At 35.2% G+C, this 19,832-nt stretch overlaps 2 protein-coding genes across 2 annotated transcripts; both read right to left on the bottom strand.

Annotated features, from left to right (window-relative positions):
- Positions 1-247: 247 nt before the first annotated feature.
- LOC111985925 (RAF-like serine/threonine-protein kinase PRAF) lies at positions 248-3,149 on the bottom strand. The gene is made up of 2 exons (XM_024017596.2): positions 1,676-3,149; positions 248-1,390 (listed from the first exon to the last, which is right to left on the bottom strand). The coding sequence occupies exons 1-2, from the start codon at positions 2,857-2,859 to the stop codon at positions 562-564; spliced, it is 2,013 nt and encodes a 670-aa protein (XP_023873364.1). The 5' UTR covers positions 2,860-3,149; the 3' UTR covers positions 248-561.
- A 1,341-nt stretch (positions 3,150-4,490) lies between these two features.
- On the bottom strand, positions 4,491-7,900 carry LOC111988533 (uncharacterized). Its single transcript, XM_065766086.1, has 6 exons — positions 7,772-7,900; positions 7,468-7,674; positions 6,630-6,941; positions 5,772-5,933; positions 4,891-4,974; positions 4,491-4,809 (listed from the first exon to the last, which is right to left on the bottom strand). Exons 1-6 carry the CDS (start codon positions 7,799-7,801, stop codon positions 4,702-4,704), a joined length of 903 nt encoding a protein of 300 aa, XP_065622158.1. The 5' UTR covers positions 7,802-7,900; the 3' UTR covers positions 4,491-4,701.
- Positions 7,901-19,832: the final 11,932 nt, after the last annotated feature.

Raw genomic sequence — 19,832 nt, 5'->3', positions numbered from 1 at the left:
AAGTCTAACAAACTAACAACCAAAAATATCAACTAACACCTGTCTAAACTACCAGCTAACTAATTCTATAAAGCTGGCATTACAAGATAAGCATAAGTTTCAAATTAAAAAGAAAATTACAAGTAAATAAGATTTATTGAAAGACTAATCTAACTATTTATATCATCCTTATCCGTTTACCCAATTTCTTATTAAAAACAAAATACAATCTTAAAACGATAAAATTAAATAAAATAGAGGCACATAATTAACAAGCACCTTATCAACTTCAATTAAAGCCAGCCCCTTATTGTATTAGTTCAATATAACTTATTGAGATACATAGATTGAACAAACTAAAATAAAGTAGATTTTTACCTTATGATCTGATGCTTCAACCACCATCAATTTTAAATTTTTCCATGGAAATGGCAGCACAGAAAAATGAAGATGACTCAGTCCCTTGTTGTCCATCACATATGAGAAACAGAAAGTATATTTGTACCCTTGAATGAAAGAAGGAAACCAAAGTCCAACCCAAAATCTACCACACTCAAAATTGTTTATATTTGCCTAATTGAATTAGAGTGGCTGTGACGTTCTGTTCTGCTGCTGTGAGTCTGTTGGCAGCTGTTTGGAAGCATCTGATAATGCTATAGCTGCTGCCGCTGCTGTCATGGTTTTGTATTGAGGAGGTAGTGGCGCAGCTTGATGAGTGTAATACACTTGGTCATTTGGAGGATTGGTGTATTCGAAACCATAATTAGGATTAGCAGATGAAGCAACAGCTATGGACTGAGATGGATGGTGCATCTGAGGATACCCCACATATTGTTGCTGAAATTGGTTAAATGGGACTTGAACCAATTGCTGAGTTGGTGTCACTAATGTTCTGTATCCACTAGCAGCCATTTCTGGCTTAGCAGTTGTAGTTGTCTTTGTGGTGTAGATGGGTGGAATTGCATCCTTGTAAGCTGCCGGATTCGGAGGCGACAGTGGGCGGCTAGTGTCAGCCATGTTAGATTGCATAGACATGTTGTATGGTTGTGCCTGCGAAACGGACATTACATACATTTGATATTGCTGATCGATTGGATGATGAAGTTGCTGCTGTGACGGCGAAGCGTACACTGGATAGTATGATGACATTGGCACTGGACTTGTGGCAGGGTGAGGCATATAATGCGTGCTGCTAGCATGAACAAATTGTTGTTGCTGCTGGTGCTGATCCAATTGGGATATGTAGCTAGGATCCTGAATATGTTGCAGTTGGGCTTGAGAACTTGAATCTGGAATGTCACTTTTTGTATCTGGGCTATTAGGACCTCTGTTGTCTCTAGGGACAACATGAACTTGGTCTTGATAGTACACAGGTATTGAGACGGAGCTTGCAGATGTAATGCTACCATCACTGGATGGTCAAAACAATCAAAATAACCATTTCAACATTTGATAATTATTTTCAACAGTAATAAGGAATTGATTAATTTCCAATCTTCCCCTATGTTGAATGAAAATTATCATTTAGCTCCTAACATCAAATAAATAAACTCCACAGTGAACAAAACATAAAGTTTTCAAGTAACCCCAATACATTTGTTTGTTCCCATATTGACTATCATTGAAATACATGGATCAATACAAGAACTAAACAAAATCCAGGGAAAAAGTTAATTGAAATTGTAATAGACAATACCTGGCTACCGAATCCGGTGAAGGCAAACCATGACCTCCAATACCAGCCTTCAAATGCGCTGTCTGCAGCGGCAATGGAGGCTTTCGAAACCCAACTGGCACCCCATGATCTGATTTTTCATCATCGGAGAAAACCCGATTGACAGTCTCATTACGAACAACCATAGGATGAACAGCTGCAGTTGATGCCGCAGTAGTACTTGCAGCAGCCACAGCTGTAGGAAGTGGAGGAACAGGAGCATTCAAAAGGCCAAACCCATCATCTTGCTTCAACCCAGTTGGCGCAAAAGTAACCTGTGCAAACTGTTCTTCCATCCCAACCTTCTGATCCTCAACACGAACACGAATAGGAGGCAAGTTAGACATTGAAGGAGACGAAGAAGTCGATCCATATGATGAAGTATTCTCCACCGTAGATGAGTCAGGCATGGAGTGCAAATCATGAACATTACTCTTCACCTGCTTATTATTGTTCGTATTAGTATCAATCTCAGCCTCGGCCTCCACATCATTGCAAGAGTCACTACCTCGAATCCCATCAAGATGTAAAACACAGTCCATGGTAGCCGAATCAGATAGACCTCTAGGGAGTATCCCAGCATTGTTAAGTGCATCAACAAACCATGTCTCGGACTTAGCATCGTTGAGGAGTGACCCCATGGAAGCAACAGTCTCAGGCTTTGAGAGGAAGAGAAACAAACGCAGACGTGAAGGTTTGAAAGGAGAGACAGAGGTTGTACGGTCATACTCTTCGATCATGTTGTCAAGATCTTCATCAGTGGTGACAGAAATGAGTGAGTCAAGTTCTTCGTTTGGGAGCTGGTACTTGAGAGTGAAGGGACGACCATCAAGGAGGATGCGGGAGAGGCGGGAGCAGAGGTCGGAGAGGGAGGAATGGCGGTCGACCACCACGATACGAGTCTCGCCGCCGATATAGCAGAGGGACTTGTCATGGGGACGGGGGATGATGTGGCCACCATAGCTGCACATGAAGCGGAGCTTGGCATTTGGGAGATGTGGTAGATGCTCATCAACCCATGTTTCGGCGTTGCCACGGGAGCGGGGAGAGGAGTCTACTGAGTCAGGGTAGTTGAGCTGGATTGCGGTGGCATTGGCATTGGCATTGGAAGTGGTATTGGTGGTGGTGGTGGTGGTGGGGAGAGGCGGAAGAGGTGGGGGATCCATTGTTGAGGTTTGTGCAATTGGTGGACAAAGAAGAGTTGGTGTTAATGAAAGCTGATGCTCTTATCTTAGGTTTTACTTCAACTTTTATTAATATTTTGACTTTTGAAGTGAGAAAAAGAAAAAGAAAAAAGAGAGGAGTGAATTAGGCTTTGGATCCTTTGCTAACTTGAAACACAAAATTTTGTTTCTATCCATTACATCACCTTTGAGTATTGAACCAGGAAAAGGATCTTATTATCCATTTCATGATTTTGGATTAAATTTATAAATTTAAAGATATATAGTCTCACGTTATTTAGAATGTGAAATGATGCGAAACTTTGTCTTCATATTCTCAACGGGAAAAAAAAAATTCACCATGAAATTGGAAAAAAAAAAAAAAATTCAAAACGTAAATATATTTGTTTCATTAGTATAGACGTAGCGATGTAAAACATGCAAATTACATCATATAATGCAAATCTTTGTTTTTTTATGGATAAATTCACAATTTACGTGATTATTCAACATACAAAGTCATTATCAATGTATTTTTTACTTTAAATATGAAAATATATAGGATCTTATGATTTACGATCCGATCCTATGATCCACGATCTCACCTACCTCTCATGATCCTACGTAAGATCCCAATTTTGACAACCTTAGCTGCCATCCATTTCAACTTTATAGTGCAGCCAGCTGTGTTGGCTTTTTAGCTAAATTACCATCTCCACTCTTAAGTACATGTTAGCTAGAGAAAAAGTGAGGGCTTTTTAGTCTTTTTCTCACATTATTGCTCTAATGGTAGGATAGAGTACAAAATTTAGAAAACATTGCAACACTTACTTCCAACCTAGAGTTCATTATTCATCTCAAATTTGCAAGCTATGACATTCGTGGAGAAACACACAATAGATTTAATATTGTTTCCATCTTTGATTTGCCAAATGAAAGTGAATGAATATAAGCTGCTGTGACAAGTAAATTAATATGTGTACGTGTGTGAGAACTTCATTGGAGGTCAGAAAAAGCAAAATTTTGAGGATCATGGAAGACAGATAGAGACATAATTAGAGACATAATTGTTTACTCAATTATGTACCAATTTGTGTTCCCTTTTGTGGATCAAATGTGTAGATACGGATATCAAATTTGTAGATATGGATAAATTCGTTCTTTTAGACCTCTTTTTGTACACAATATATACTCATCTTTATAAACTACACTTGTGATATTGAAGCATTTTTTTTTAAAGTTCAATATGAGCTATGTTATTATTATAGTTAATTTATATAAAAAAAAAAAGGTCATGTACTTAGATTTTGACATAAATAACATAAAAAATTATATTATCTACTTAATATAACAAATACCACATTTTTTATGTATGTGATCTTTCACAGGAAAATAGAAAAAATAGCATTTGGAAGAAAAGTGATGGGGACCGGGCTGAAGTATTGGTGTATGTTGAAGGTAACCATAGATTTTATTGAAGGTAACCATAGATTTGACAATATATCTGAATATTTTGAAACATTTAATAGTATAATTTCTAAGCAATTCAATAATTCAATAATTATAAATAAATTCTATTTCATTGTAATATTTTTTCTAGCTAACACGTGCCCTTGCACGTGCTTCAAAACTAGTTATAGAGAAAAATGAAGCTGTATTTGAAAACTTGCCTTGACAAACATTGTTATGCGGAAAAGTTATTGAAAGTTTCTCTTAAAGGGAAAAAAATATCACCTTGCAGCTATAGAATTTAAAAACTCTAGCTCCTGGGGATTCTTCCACCCAGTAATAGTCATTTATTTCAATTGTAAAATACATGCAATATGGAGTTCTAACTTCAAATTTCTAAACTAAAAGAGAACCTTCCATGATAGTAACAGATTTTCCTCGCATTAGCACTCTCTGGTTTTGTTCGTCTAGATGAATGTTTAGTACTCCACTTCTAGGTGATGCCTGAACAGAGTAAACATTGTAAATTAATATGACAAAGACAAAAATACAATTATGAGTTTGCAATACACATGGTGAAAATACCTGATACGCAACAAGATCACACTTCCCAAGCTTTTTGCTCCAGTATGGTGCTAGTGCACAATGTGCACTCCCAGTAACAGGATCCTGAAAGGCAAGTTATATAACTTTATTATGCAGATGTTTTGAATTCCAACTAAGGGAAATGTCATTAAATTATCAATTCATCACTACTATCTTTTAATATGATGAAGACAACAACTACAACGATGAGTTTGCATGCACTAAAGATAGGCAAGAATACCGCATATGCAACAAGATCACACTTCCCTAGCCTTTTGCTCCAGTACAATGCTAAGGCACAATTTGCACTCCCACAAACATGATCCTGAAATGAAGCGAAACAGGTAAGAGGAAATTGCACTAATTTCATTTCAATTCTAGACAATAACAAGAAGGGGAGGTTCTTTTTTCTCATTTTATTTCTGCATTCTAGCATCATCCAAGGTACAAAGACATTACAAAAAAATTAGATTCAAGAATTACCCAGCTATTCAACACATGAAGAAGCATCCTTTAACATGGCGAAATTTGTTTTGAGTAAAGGGTATTACTTAGGTCTGATAACATTCTATTCAACACAAAAGCCGTATTAAGTAAAGGGTATTACTTAGGTCTGATAACATCTCTCATTTGTTTGTTTTTTGCAATCGAATAATATTAATCAATTCATTATGCGGGCTCTAATAAGTGCATTAAACTGTGTCAACCTTAAAAGTCCCTCATGACTTGTTGAATCATGTATACAGAGATGTTCAATGTTCATTCTAACATAATCAGATACATGTTATTAATGCAATAAAGAGACCAAACAGAGATTGATAATATATCAAGTTCTTGAATAACATTACATTGTTTGAGACCAAATGCCAAACATATTTTACCTCATTGATCCGAAGTTTTGGGCAAAAGAATCGATAGTAATAGTCAAATCCAGAATCTAGGGGAGCAAGCCCTGAAATAATTATCCCCCTTCCAGGACATTTAGATATCAAATCAAACTGTGGCTGAAGTTCTACGACAGTTTCTCCAGATGACAGTATTACCTGCAAAAAATGATAAGCTTTTCAATGAATGAAACAACCAAGTGCTAGTTCCAAAGTTATGGAATCAATTATGAATTCTCTATAGACTAGTTAGGGTTTGATGAATTAGATATATTATTGAAATAAATAGAAATTTTCAATACAACTGAAACTTGCAGCTAAAGGGCTGCTACCACAGGAGTAGAATAAGCTTACAAAATACAAATGCTTAAACATCAACTCCAAACAGAAAATGAGAAAAACCAACTAGACAACACATTACAAACCTTCAGCCATTCACTTTAACTATCACTTAGACCATGGGGACACTAGAACACATAGAGAAATTCCCCATTTACTACATAAAGCTCTATTCAGAATGGAATTCATATAGCCTCCTCTAGCCTCAATTCTTGCCTTTACTTCTCTCTTAATGGATTGAATAATTCTCTATTTTGTCTCTAAACCTAGACACACAACATTTAATAGACATACTACAACCTATTATACATCTAACCCAACAATTATGGCTACAAATAAGAACGAGCCATGATTCCAATAGGTCAACAAATCATACACAAGTTAGTTCATATCATTCATTTTAAGTATATTTTATCAAAGATTTTTCAATGCATATATAACTACTATAGTTTTGAACTTTGAAAGTTAAGTATGAAAGAAAAATTAAATCAAAGAGAAAATGTTAGTACACATTACAATGAGATCATCTTCAGTTGCTGTTCTCTTTATATCAATCATAGAGACACCATTCAGGGCTTTGGAAATGGGTGAAAACTCAGCAGAGTTGAAATCAATCATTGGGATGGTAGGAAAATCCAATTCAATAAGAAAACTCTCTTGTGACTCATGATTCTGAATATTCGAACCATCAATTGTTTGTATATCTGCAACCTTTCTAGCAGTTAATGTTCCCGATTTTGTGACAAACTCAATGACATCACAATTCAACAAACTAGAAGTGAAGAGTGTATGTGCAGTAGCTAATGTAGCATGACCACATATCTTAACCTGCAAAAGGCCAGGTATCAATTACTCATTTGATCAATAATTCAATGCTAAAAGACTTACAAGTAAATAAATAATGGCAAGATGTTCAATTTTGAAAGAAAATAAGAAATCTTAAGTACATTTAAAAGTAATTAATACTTGTATGAAATTTAAGTGATAAACAATCTTAACTCAAACTCATTGTTAGAAATGGCAAGACATAGCTCTAAATACAATGTTGGAATAAGAAAAAAAATTAAGAAAGATTATAAAGAATCGAAACGCAACTATCTCATTCATTCGCACGTCAATATCATAACCATTTTCCAATTGTAAAACATGATCAACTAGTACATGATCTAATAGCTAATAGGAAGCACCCAATTTAAAAATTTTAACTATTATTCTAATGATCTAAAATTAAAATATAATAAGATGAACTAAGAACACCCACAAAGGCAAATATTAAAATTCAAAAGGTAGCACTTTGAAACATTTTTAAAATTCTGGTTTTTTTAACAGTGGAAGTGAAATTAAGAAGTGAGACCTCAGCAACAGGAGTGAACCATCTGAGACGGAACCTGGGATTGGACGAGTCAAGAGAGTCGGACCCAGATAGCCGAATCAAGTAACAAGTCTCGGGGATGTTGAACTCAGCTGCCACAGCTTGCAACCATTTCTCATCTCTCTCTTCCTCTAATAAACATACCGCTGCTGGGTTTCCCTTGAAAGCTGAGCCAGTGAACGCGTCCACCTGTATCCAAAACCCAACTCATCAGAATCCCATATATATAAATATATATATATATATATATATCACATACATAACAGAGAGAGATAGAGAGAGGTACCACATAGTACTTCACAGGTAGCTTTGCCATGTTGCCGTGAGAGAGTTTTAGAAGCAGCGAAAATGTAGTTTGTTGTCAAAACATTTTTTTAGATGTATATGTAGCATTGGTCAACGCAAGTCAGGTGGTTGGTGAAGAGGTATCATCCCCTGTACCCCACCCGTGTGGGGCCACGTCAGGAGGAAGTTAACATACATACATCGGATATAGTCACGGGCGGTGCCATCTTAAGATCAGGTGGGTCCTTTCGTCCCCACACGTGTGGGGCCACGTGAGGGGAAAGTTAACATACATACATCGGATATAGTCAGGGGCGGTGTCACCTTAAGGGAAGGTGGTTTCAGGATAACTTTGGCTTGAATTTTTTTTTTTTTGTTTTTTATATATAATAATTTAAAATTTTTTATTTGTCTACCTTTCAAAAGAAATTTGAGAACACCCTCAGTTTTTTTTTTATAGTAATAAAATTAAATTTTGCTCAATAGTTTGTTCTATATTCAATGTATGAATGATTGTTTGGTTGTGTACATTAAAAGAGATGTAGCTTGTAACATTGATAATAAGACTATCACGTAATAATTTCAAAATATGAAAATTTGTAGAAGGTAATTGTAAAATTTATATATTTGCGTATTTTTTTTATTGTTGTTGTTGTCAATATATGAATTTCTCTTTTTATTATATTGTATAATTTATGTTTCTTATAGAACACCCTAAGAAAAATTCTTGGAGCTGCCACTGGATATTGTGTGCATTTGGATTTGGATGAAAATTATAAATTATTTTATTATTCAACTTATTTTTGCTACTATTCATGGGTCCCACTGTAGTTTTTGGTACTATTCATGGGTCCCATTGTACTATTTCAACTAATTTTTACCTTTATCTACAGTACTTTTAGTAATAAGTTTTCAGTTTTAGTAAAATAAGTGGTATCTAAACATATTCTTAGTGTATTTTATGATATTATGTATTATAGGGTTTACATGGCCTTTGGTGGATCTCATGCCTTAGGTCACAACATGGGCTTGGGTGGATCTGGTTATGTATTAAGGAGACTCAGGTTTTACCTTTTGGGCCTTTTCTAGATCTAGTGCTTTTAGTTAAAGTGGTGTTGTCAGTGTCAAATGATTCTACACCATTGTTAATTTGTTTATAGTGAATGATTGCTCCTTAAAAAAATAATGCATATGTGATCATGGATTTCTATTTTATAAATGTCTATTGCTAGCACCTGTTGAATTCAACACATCTCTCTCTTCGGTCATATGTTAACACTATTCTTCAAATGAACTGCATTGTGACCAGTCACCAGAGTATCACTGCAATGAAGTTATATTTAAGAGCGTAAAACAGTCTGCTTTTATGAAGTGCTACTGCTCACTGCTCAGTAAAGCTTTTGTTTTGCAGGTATGCAGATGCCTATGATGTACAGGCGGTGGATCAAAGTAACTGCTGGAGAGTACCAGCGCAAGTGTCTAGTTGTGGAGGGACACCGGCAGAGATGTTGCAAATGGGTTGGTCTTTCCCCATGCTGCAAAATCATGTTTTGACGGGAAAAGTTTCTGCAGGTTGCAGTTATGCCATTTGCAACCGAATGGCAGCCAGATGCTGGCTGTTCAAAAAACATTAATCGAGGCTATAGAGCTTGGTTTTTGTAGACTTGTTTCAATAAGTTCNATTAATATAGAGCCAATTAATTGAGTTTAGTCATTTAGTTTAAAATATTTTTATAAAAATAATGACAAATATATAATATTAACTACATAAAAAAAAATATATATATATATATATATATCTCACATACATAACAGAGAGAGATAGAGAGAGGTACCCCATGGTACTTCACAGGTAGCTTTGCCATGGTGCCGTGAGAGAGTTTTAGAAGCAGCGAAAATGCAGTTTGCATGTTGTCAAAACATTTTCGTAGATGTATATGTAGCATTGGTCAGCGCACATCGTCTGGTTGGTGAAGAGGTATATTCCCTCGTACCCCACAGGTGTGGGGCCACGTGAGGAGGAAGTTAACATACAACGGAGACTCCTGTTTTACCTGTCAAGGAGACTCTTGTAGCATTGGTCAAGGAGAAACTTTATCAAGAGACCAGCAAGATTGGGGCGGGCTGCGCCGAATACTTTTTTCCGAAAAAACCAAGCAAAATAATCTTTAATAATTTGATAGTTTTTTATTTAACCTCCAAAATTACTCAAGTTGCCATTTTGATCACTTGGTTTTAGTTAGAAATTCATGAAAAGTAAAATTATATGAGTCAATCTGTAACATAAAATAGCTGTGACATAATCTTGTGGAATACACCAAATGCCTCCATTGGGATGTGCATATACTAATGAAAATGAAACAACAATTGTTCCACCCACAAATAACAAATTAATAAACCAGAGAGCTATACTAATTTCATCTAAAATTGGGATTCCATGTGGAAAAAGAGTCTACAAATCACAAATCACAATGGTATCAGGCAATAATTACAGAAAATGGACTAGAACAAGTTCTAGCACATGTAACTATATTTCTGTCACAGTCGATAGTTCACTTTTTTTTTTTTCTCACATTCGATGGTTCCATTATCACATTAAACAGTACCAACATCACATTAAACAGTACTAATATCACATATGATAGTACTTTTGCCACATTCAGTTGTACTCGTATTTTTTTCTAACATTTGATGGTACCATCTTCAAATTGTGCAGTACCAAAATCATATGTGAATGCACTTTTGTCACATTTGGTGGTTCAATTTTTTTTTTCTCGCAAATGATGGTTCCATTGTCACATTAAGAAGTACCAACATCACATTTGACCGTACTTTTTTCACATTTGGTTGTACTTTAATTTTTTTCTCACATTTGACTATGTTGTCCTCACATTGTGTTGTACCAACATCACATGTGACTGTACTTTTTTCACATTTGGTGCTCCCCTTATTTCTTCATCACAATTGATGGTTCCATAATCACAATAGACCGTACATTTCTCACACTCGGTGGTACTTTTCTCACATTCAATGATTCCCCTTTTTTTTCTTGCCAATTACCATAATACCCTCGAAAACTAAAAAATGAACGAAATACCCTTAGAACCAAAAAAATTACAAAATCACCCTAAAACTCAAAAAAAAAAAAATTCAAAAGTTACTATAAAACCCAAAAAATGACTGAAATAATACCCTTCGAAAAAAAAATTGACCAAATNTTAATAAAGAAAATAACATGGTTGATTTTATTCATATATATAATTACCAAAAGGTGGTGGTGCAAACAAGCCTCTAATTTCTTCTGCATTTAAGCGAGGAACAAGTTCCATAAGAAGACGATCATTTAACCATCTGCGAGACCGTCGGTTGCTAACCTGCAAAGTAAAAAGAATTAGCATTAACATGACATGCAAACTTTTAATGGGATCAAAGTATGAGTTTCCAATAATGGTCAACAGCATGATACTCTAGAAGAATAAATACAATCATGATAAGGATTTAAAGAAAAAGGCAGGGGACATTTGGAGAAGCTATGATGATTACATAATCTTGTGGAATACACCAAATGCCTCCATTGGACGTGCATATATTAATGAAAATGAAACAACAATGTTCCACCCACAAATAACAAATTAATAAACCAGAGAGCTATACTAATTTCAGCTAAATTTGAGATTCCAAGATGAAAAAGAATCTACAGATCACAAATCACAATGGTATCGGCAATAATTACAGAAAATGGACTAGAACAAGTTCTAGCACGATCCAATTCATTTCCAATTAAAATCTGAACAAGAAAAAAAAAGATCCATTATAGAAAATTACCGGTCCAGTCAAGCTCTCAAGAAACTCGATTTTCTTCTCAAGTGACATCCCTTGAGACTTGGCAGCACTCTCTGCTGGTACAAAAACCAATCAATTACTAAACTTTTTTCCTAAAGGGGATCAAATTAATTATTAAAAAAAAATTATCTGGGTACTCAATTTTTTTTTTTTTTGTTTTTTTTGTTTTAATACCAAAACTAAATATCGAACAAATACAACAAACCCAATACTCTTCACGCTGCTTCATCATTCACAGCACAAGTAAAGGCCAAATTCCACAACTTTAAACATAATTTTCTGTACAGTCAGCTACATTTCAGTTGCATTTACGAAAAACAAAAGAGAAAAAAGAAGTACCTTTACGAGGATCAAAGTGCAGAAGATCATCTTGTTGCTGAAGAACTTGTGGGGTCGCCATGGTTTGATTGGTTTTGAAGCAGATCTAGGAGCTGTGTGTTTCTGGGTATTTGAGGGATAAGGAATATTTGGGATAGAAATTTGACTTGTGCCTGAGCCGATCTGGTACGGAGAAAAGAGAGACCTTTCTCTGAAATAATATAGAGAAAAAGAGAGAGAGAAGAGAGACGGAGAGTCGGATAAGGAATTTTTTTTTTTTTTTTTTGGAATAAGGAATATTTGAACAAGGTTGAAACTTGAAATGAAACAACAATAAAACGTCAAGAGTACCAAGGTTGTTTAGATATATGCTTTTCTCTGATGCTAATTTAAGGTTAAACGTTTTACTTGTTCATTTGTCTTTAGGTTGGTAAATGCTATACGTCCACGCAACGCATTTGATTGACACGCGTCCTTATTTTTTGGGTGGTGTATCTATGTTCTTTCTTTTTGTGTGTCAACCCCAAAAAAGAAGAAAAAAAAATGATTCAAATCTTCTACATTTTTACATTTTTTGAGGTACTCTACCCGATATATTTCTCTAAATCTTAATCATTTTTTTATGATTTAATGATCTAGATTTTGCCATCTTAGTATTCTATTATCAATAATTTTAATTATTTTGTTTATAACATTATTTTATTATTTTATGAGTATTATTAGTGAAATGATGATATTACAAAATCTAGACTCTTAGATCATAAAAAAGTCGTTAGTATTTAAAAAATAAAATAAAAACTATTAGTAAAGTACTGTGGGAAATTTAGAGAACTAATCCTAGCAAAAAAATATGTTCTTTCTTTTTATGAGGGTTTTCTTGGCCAACCCTTATGGCTTGTTTGGAAGTTTAGAGAGGGAGGAGAGTGGAGGGGAGTAGAGGGAAGGGGAGTAGTGGGGAGGAGAGTAGAGGAGAATGATTCACCTCCACCTTATTTGAATGTTTTTAAAATTAGTAAGGGGAAGGGAATAATTAGTCCTTCCCCTTGTGTAATTTTGTTAATATAATAAGGGTAAATTAGGTAATTTACTTGGTCAATAGTTTATATACTCTACTCCCCCTCCAAATCTCTCCAATTTGGGGGAATTAAAATTGGGGGTTAGAGGGAGTCCAAACCCCTCCAAACTCCTCCAAACCCCTCCCCCTCATTCTTTAAAAAACTTCCAAACAAGGTAATTGCATTACTCTCCCTCCCTCTACTCTACTCCCCCTCCTTTTTTAAACATCCAAACATGCCATTACTGTTGATAAGCACATAACATTTGAGTTTAAGCCCAATCTTGTATGTTCTTGTTCTTTCGGTTGAACCCATTTTCAAACCCATGGTGCAAAGCAGCACGTTGAACCCAAAAACATATACAAGTGGGCCAGGCATACCTTATGGCTTATGCAATTATATAAACATATGTATGAGATCTATATTTTTTTAATAAATTTAAATTTAGAATAGACACTCTTCACTTAAGAATTTTTTGGTTGGAGGGGTGGAAAAGTAGGATAAAAAAATATTTTAATTTCTTTCCTTTTTATTTGATTGGGAGTGAAAACTAAAGGGATGGGAAAAAATGAGTTTAAATAAATTTACTCATATATTCTTGTTAAATAATGATGCCCAATTAAAACAAAAAAGTAACAAATAACCACACAAAAAAAAAAAAGAGGAGATATCAGCCAAATTTATTTTTTTTAAATCATGTCCCCAAAAAAAAAAAAGAAATCACGTCTAGCTAAAAAAAAAAAACAAACAACAACAACTATTACTACTACTACTATTACTACTACTATCACACCTAGCCATAGAAAAAATATACATAAAAAAATAAAAATAAACAAAAATAAAAAAGGAAGCCAATTAGACGAAGCCATGATGTGCACTTGCACATAGGCATTTTTGTCAATTTAGAAAAAATGCATCCCCACCCAATTTTCTCTATTTTTGGAGAAAACATTTTAGTGGGCCTAAGGAGAAAACACTCGGCCCCATCATTTTTTTCCTTCCTTTACACCCAACTAAACACACTCCAAAAAAGTTTTTCTTCCAATTTTTTTTCTAAAGTTTTCCATCCACTCTATTTCACCTCCAAACAAATACACCCTTAAACTTGTGTTTTCTCATTTTTAAGTAAATGCACATATTTCTTCTTCTTTTTTTAAAGTAAGTGCACATAGATAGGCCAAAGTGGATTAAATAGACCTAATGGACTAAAGTGTACAAAAGTGGTCTAAATGGACCAAATTAGACTGAAGTGAACTAAAATGGACCAAATAAATTGAAGTGCATCGAAGTAGACCGAAACACTATATGGTTCAACAAGAGGTAGCAAAAATAAATGATATACTTCAACTTTTAGATATTACTAGTTAAAGGCCCGTGCGTTGCACGGTTTTATGTTAAAACTTGTAGTTACATGTATCAAACTATTCGCATATGAATTTTATATCTAATGAATCTACAATATAAGTGATTTGGCAATATTGTTAACAATAATATTAATGATTAAAATCTTTAGACAAAGTAACATAAAATTGGCCATTTTTTAAAGATAGAACTATTCGAGGAATAAAACATTTGTTCTAATTAGAATAAAATATATATATATATATATATATATATATATATATATATATATATATATATATATATATTGCAAAGTTCTACTACATCTAGATTACAAACCTTTCTTAGGATGCTTGAAATCTTTTTTGACAAACCTTTAAAAAAATCAAGAAGAAAATTAAACAGAGTTAAAAAATTTTTTTTAAAAAAAAGTACCATATAGATTGCAAAATTGTATGTAAATTTAATAGTCTATGATTGGAATTTACTAGGACAACTTACACATATATTGGACAACAAAATAATTAAATTGGATCAAACCATTAACATATGAATTAGATCAAACATAAGGAAATTACCCCCTCTAAAAAAGAAAAACATAAGGAAATTAGGTTAAACAAAGGGCAACAAATATATAAAACTTATTTAATTGATTATAATAAAAAATTAGATTAAAAAATACATACCTACATGATTGTAGGTAGAAAAATGGAAGCCTAAATAAATAAATAAATAAAAACTGTACAATAAGTTGGAGAATGAAAAACTATACCAACTAACAGTGTAAATATATACATACTCCACCTAGAAAAGGAGTCCAAGTAAAAATCAAATACTCTAAACTCCTTGAAAAAATCAAATACTCTAAACTCCTTGAAGTTACCTAATTAAGAAGTTTAGGTTAATTACATATTAGTTTTTTTTTTTTAAATACTTTATCCCTAAAAAATAGTTAACATTATTAGCTAGATTGTTATTAGATTTTTTCTTTTTCTTTTTTTAGTTAAAGTTAATACCCAAAAAAAAAAAAAAAAAACTTACAGGAAGCAGTATGTTTTTGTAGAGATACACTTACTCTATGATAACAATGAATTAGAAATAAGAATGAATTAGAGTCCTGATTAATCTAATATTAATTTACCTACAATCTTACATGAAGCAGTTTTTATTTTACGCTGACTATATAATATTTTTTTGATTAATCTAAGATTAATCTATACCTACAATCTTACATGAAGCAGACGTGAAGTAGTTTTTTATTTTATTTTATTTTATTTTTAAAGAGATAAACTACTTAATGATAAAAATGAATTAGAGTCCTAGTAGTATACTATTCCTTTTTAGTTCTTTAAAAATCTAAAAATTTAATAAAATTTTTGCAATTTGGTGAAGTCATGTGATGTAATCACGACGTCTAAGCTCAACTTTTATTATATACTAGATGATATTTTGCGTGATGCACAGACTATTTTACAATTTTATTTGAAATAATTTTTATGTATATTAAAATCTACATATAATACTTAAATACTTTTTTTTTTGTATAATATTTATGTTTGCTCATAATATTGTTAATTTTGAAACTTGATTTTCTTAATTCATATTTTCTTTAAAAAAAATTGTATAACACTGTAAGATTATAATATATTATAATATTTATGATAAAAAATAGATTTTATTTTTCAAACTGATTAAATGATTTTGAAATCTACAAATAAGAATTTAAAGTATATAATAATTTTATATCCTAAAATTACGTAAATTTTAGCAACCTATCAAACACTTTCTCAACCACTCAATCTCACAACCAAATATAGAGATTTTGATCATAAACACCCAATTAATTATCTCAATGAAATTAAGGAAATCATTTGTAAGTATCAACATAAAGAGAACGTGATTAAACAAAGAGAAATTTGCTAAAAACACATTGTGGGGCCAAAAAATTTGGCAACCCCGGCCCATTTTATACTGAGCCCAAGGCCCACGCCGAGAATGAAGGACTGTCCGAGGACGAACGAAGAAAGCCCAAACTGTCGAGAGACATCGCTGAGGACAATCCTGTCCTCAATGAACCAAGAATCATAGAAGGGAAGGACGGCACGCCATCAAAGGCAGCATCCCAGAGCATTCCAGAAAGAATGACGAGTACAATGGGCCAGCCATAGGAGCATGGTAGAGGAGCAATTCAAGGAGAAACTGTCACCTCCGCATTAAATGCCTACAACTAACACCCTAGCCACAATAACGAGGAAATGACCCCTGAACAGTGCTGCTTCGGTTACCGCAACTCACAAAATACCAGAGAGGGTGTTTGATGGGACAGGCACTCAAGTACAGGCTTGGATGATCAACAAGTGGAAGGTCAAGATCGTTTAAAGAGGACTATATAATAGGAAAAACCCACCATAGAGAAAGGGCTAAAAAAAAGAAAAAGGGAGAGAGAAAGCCTTATAGCAATCTCAAGAACTCCTGTAACCACTGTCATTCAATATATACAAGAGTAGAGCTCCTCGAATTGTGCTGAGGATAAATCTTCCTTGGTAAACTCAGTTCATTTCTATTTGATCGTCATGAAAACCCATTCTAATCATTATCCATGCACTAAAGCCTAGCTCTTTGACCCACTCTCTACAAATTTATTGTACTGGGCTCACTAAGCCAAGATTCCTTACCTTTTAGGTATGGCCTGAAAATCATGACCCTCCAATTAGCGCCGTCTATGGGAAGAGCTTGTATGATAGTGAGTGTAATGGTTAATTAAGATGGGATCAGGTCCTCATCAGCAACAACCCTTGGGGAAAGCCATTATGGACTATGCTTCAAAGTGCGGGTTATACGAGGAGGATTGCTGAATAGGGCACAGTTCTAGGGGCTTCTGACATCAAATACATGCCCCGTACCTCTGTCAAGGGTTAGGTCCTCGCGAATTTGGTGGCCAAGTTCGCTAGACCTTCATTCAAAGAAGTGGCAACAACACAGAATGATTCAAGGAGGCTCCGTGGCAGGGCTAGTTTCGAAAAGTATATACTAATATCTTCTAATCTATCGAAGTGGTTAAATGGAACCTTAGCTATGATGGATCCTCGGACCTCCAGCTTTGGGGGAATTAATACACACTGGCAATTATCTAAGTGTTAGACAAAATCAAGGTCTTGCATGGCTCCTCAGACCATAAGCCTATGGGGAAACTAATAACTTTTGGTAATTATCTAAGTGTTAGACAGAACTAAGGTCTTGCATGGCTCCTCAGACCACAAACCTATGGGGAAACTAATAACTTCAGACAATTATTTAAGTGTTAGACAGAACCAAGATCTTGCATGGCTCTTCGGACCACAAACCTATGGGGAAACTAATAACTTTTGGTAATTATCTAAGTGTCAGACAAAACCAAGGTCTTGCATGGCTCCTCGGACCACAAACCTATGCGGAAACTGATAACTTTCAGCAACTACCTCAGGGTTGAACAGAATCAGGGCGTTGTACGGATCCTTGGACCACAACCCTTGAGGAGATTAACTACTTTAAGCATCTATCTGAGTGATGAGCAGAATCTAAAAGGAGTCCAGTTCCTTGGATCACCTATCCTTTCCCCACTTAACAAAGATGTAAACAAAGGTCTTGCATGGCTCCTCAGACCACAAACCTATGGGGAAACTAATAACTTTCGGCAACTACCTTAGGGTTGAACAGAATCAGGGCATTGTACGGATCCTTGGACCACAACCCTTGAGGAGATTAACTACTTCAAGCATCTATCTGAGTGATGAGCAGAATCTAAAAGAAGTCTGGTTCCTCGGATCGCCTATCCTTTCCCCACTCAACAAAGATGTAAACAAAGGTTTTGCATGGCTCCTCGGACCACAAACCTATGAGAAAATTTGCATTATGGGCTTAACATTTTTTGTTACCCACTCAATAAAAGAAGAACCTTAGGTATGTTGGGTCCTTCGGACCTTCTACTAAAGTGTTAAGCAAAGCCTTAGCCATGCCTGAGTCCTTAGACCATATGCTTTGGGAAAATTAACGCTATGACATCTCTTCACAAGTGCTTAAGCAGAACCTAAGGCGTGCCTGGATCCTCGAACCAGATGCTTGGGGAAAACCAATGCTCTGACGTCATTATAAATGTTGAACAGAGCCTTGATGCACGATGGTCCCCTTGGATCACTTACTTTAAATCTAACATTCTTTGATGGTCACACAGTTGGCGATACATAGCACATGGTTATGTTCCTGATTATTCCTACATAGTTAACCTATTTAAAATTAGCAACCGAGTGCTACTGTAGGTTTTGCTAAAGTCAGGATGACAATTTTTTTTTTCCGTCAACGGCATCAATTTTAAGTCCCATTGGAGGGAAAAATAACAACACACCCATTAATGTAATGATTACTGCAAAGAAATGAAAAATTCATAAAGTACAAAGTACAACCCTTTTTATTAAATAAAGGAAAGGTATATCATATACCAAACGGCTGAGGCAGGTTTGTTTTAATGCTAACTATAAAAAGAGAGGCTGAGGCAGGCTTATTTTAAAGCTAGCTGTAAAAAGAAAAAGCCCAGGGGAATGGTAGATTCACAATCTTGTTCTAGCAGCAATCGAGCCAGTATGGATGGTACTGGCGATGAGAAAGAAGAAGAAGCGGAAACGCTTGATAGACCCATTTTTCTCCTAACTGCAAGATGTCCTGCTATCAAGGTGAGACCCAAACTTTGTTGCACCAAAAGTCTAATGCGATCTGCACCTGCTTCGGTTCTTAGCTAAAGGAGGAGAGTCTTCTTTCTTGCTCGGTGAAAAGGTAGGAACATCTTTGGCCTCTGCTTCCTTTGCCTCAACTGCGTCATCCAAGGTCTGGGCGGCATCCTTGGTTTCTGAAGGGTGCTTGGTTCCCTTGCCTTTGCCTTTATCCAGGGCCACCTCATTCCCCAGGCCTTGATCATGATCTTGGCGAGGTCCTTGGAAACTCCTGAAGGATTGAGAACTTAAAGTTCTTGCAAAACTCAAGGATCTGTAGATGTGAAAGAACGATTCTCCCAGGGTGCCTTATATAGAGGGTGAAATCTAGCGGAAATTAATTCGCACGAAATTCAAAGAAAGAGTTACGTGAAGAATCCTCAACCGTTGGATCTGCGTCACTTCATAAAGATATTAATGAGAGCGCACTTTGTATACCGAAGCACTAGGAAAGTACCTTGGGCAGGTGAAAAAACTCTGGTGCTGACGAAAGACAAGACTTGACAAGCCATAACAAGTACCCGAGGACATCAAAATCCTCCTCTCCATCCGAGGATCCGAACAGCAGGATTGTAGAGGGCTATTGTGGGCCAAAGAATTTGGCAACCCAGCCCATTTTATACTAAGCCTAAGGCCCATGCCGAGGAGAAAGACTGTCCGAGGACAAACGAAGAAAGCCCAAATTGCTGAGGAACATCGCCGAGGACAATCCTGTCCTTAGTGAACCAAGAATCATAGAAGAGGAAGGGCGGCACGCCATCAA

This window comes from Quercus suber, unplaced genomic scaffold, assembly GCF_002906115.3.
Source record: "Quercus suber isolate HL8 unplaced genomic scaffold, Cork oak 2.0 scaffold_679, whole genome shotgun sequence".
NCBI lineage: Eukaryota > Viridiplantae > Streptophyta > Magnoliopsida > Fagales > Fagaceae > Quercus > Quercus suber.
Note: the sequence above shows the minus strand (reverse complement) of the source record. Positions and strands in the feature narration are given on the sequence as shown.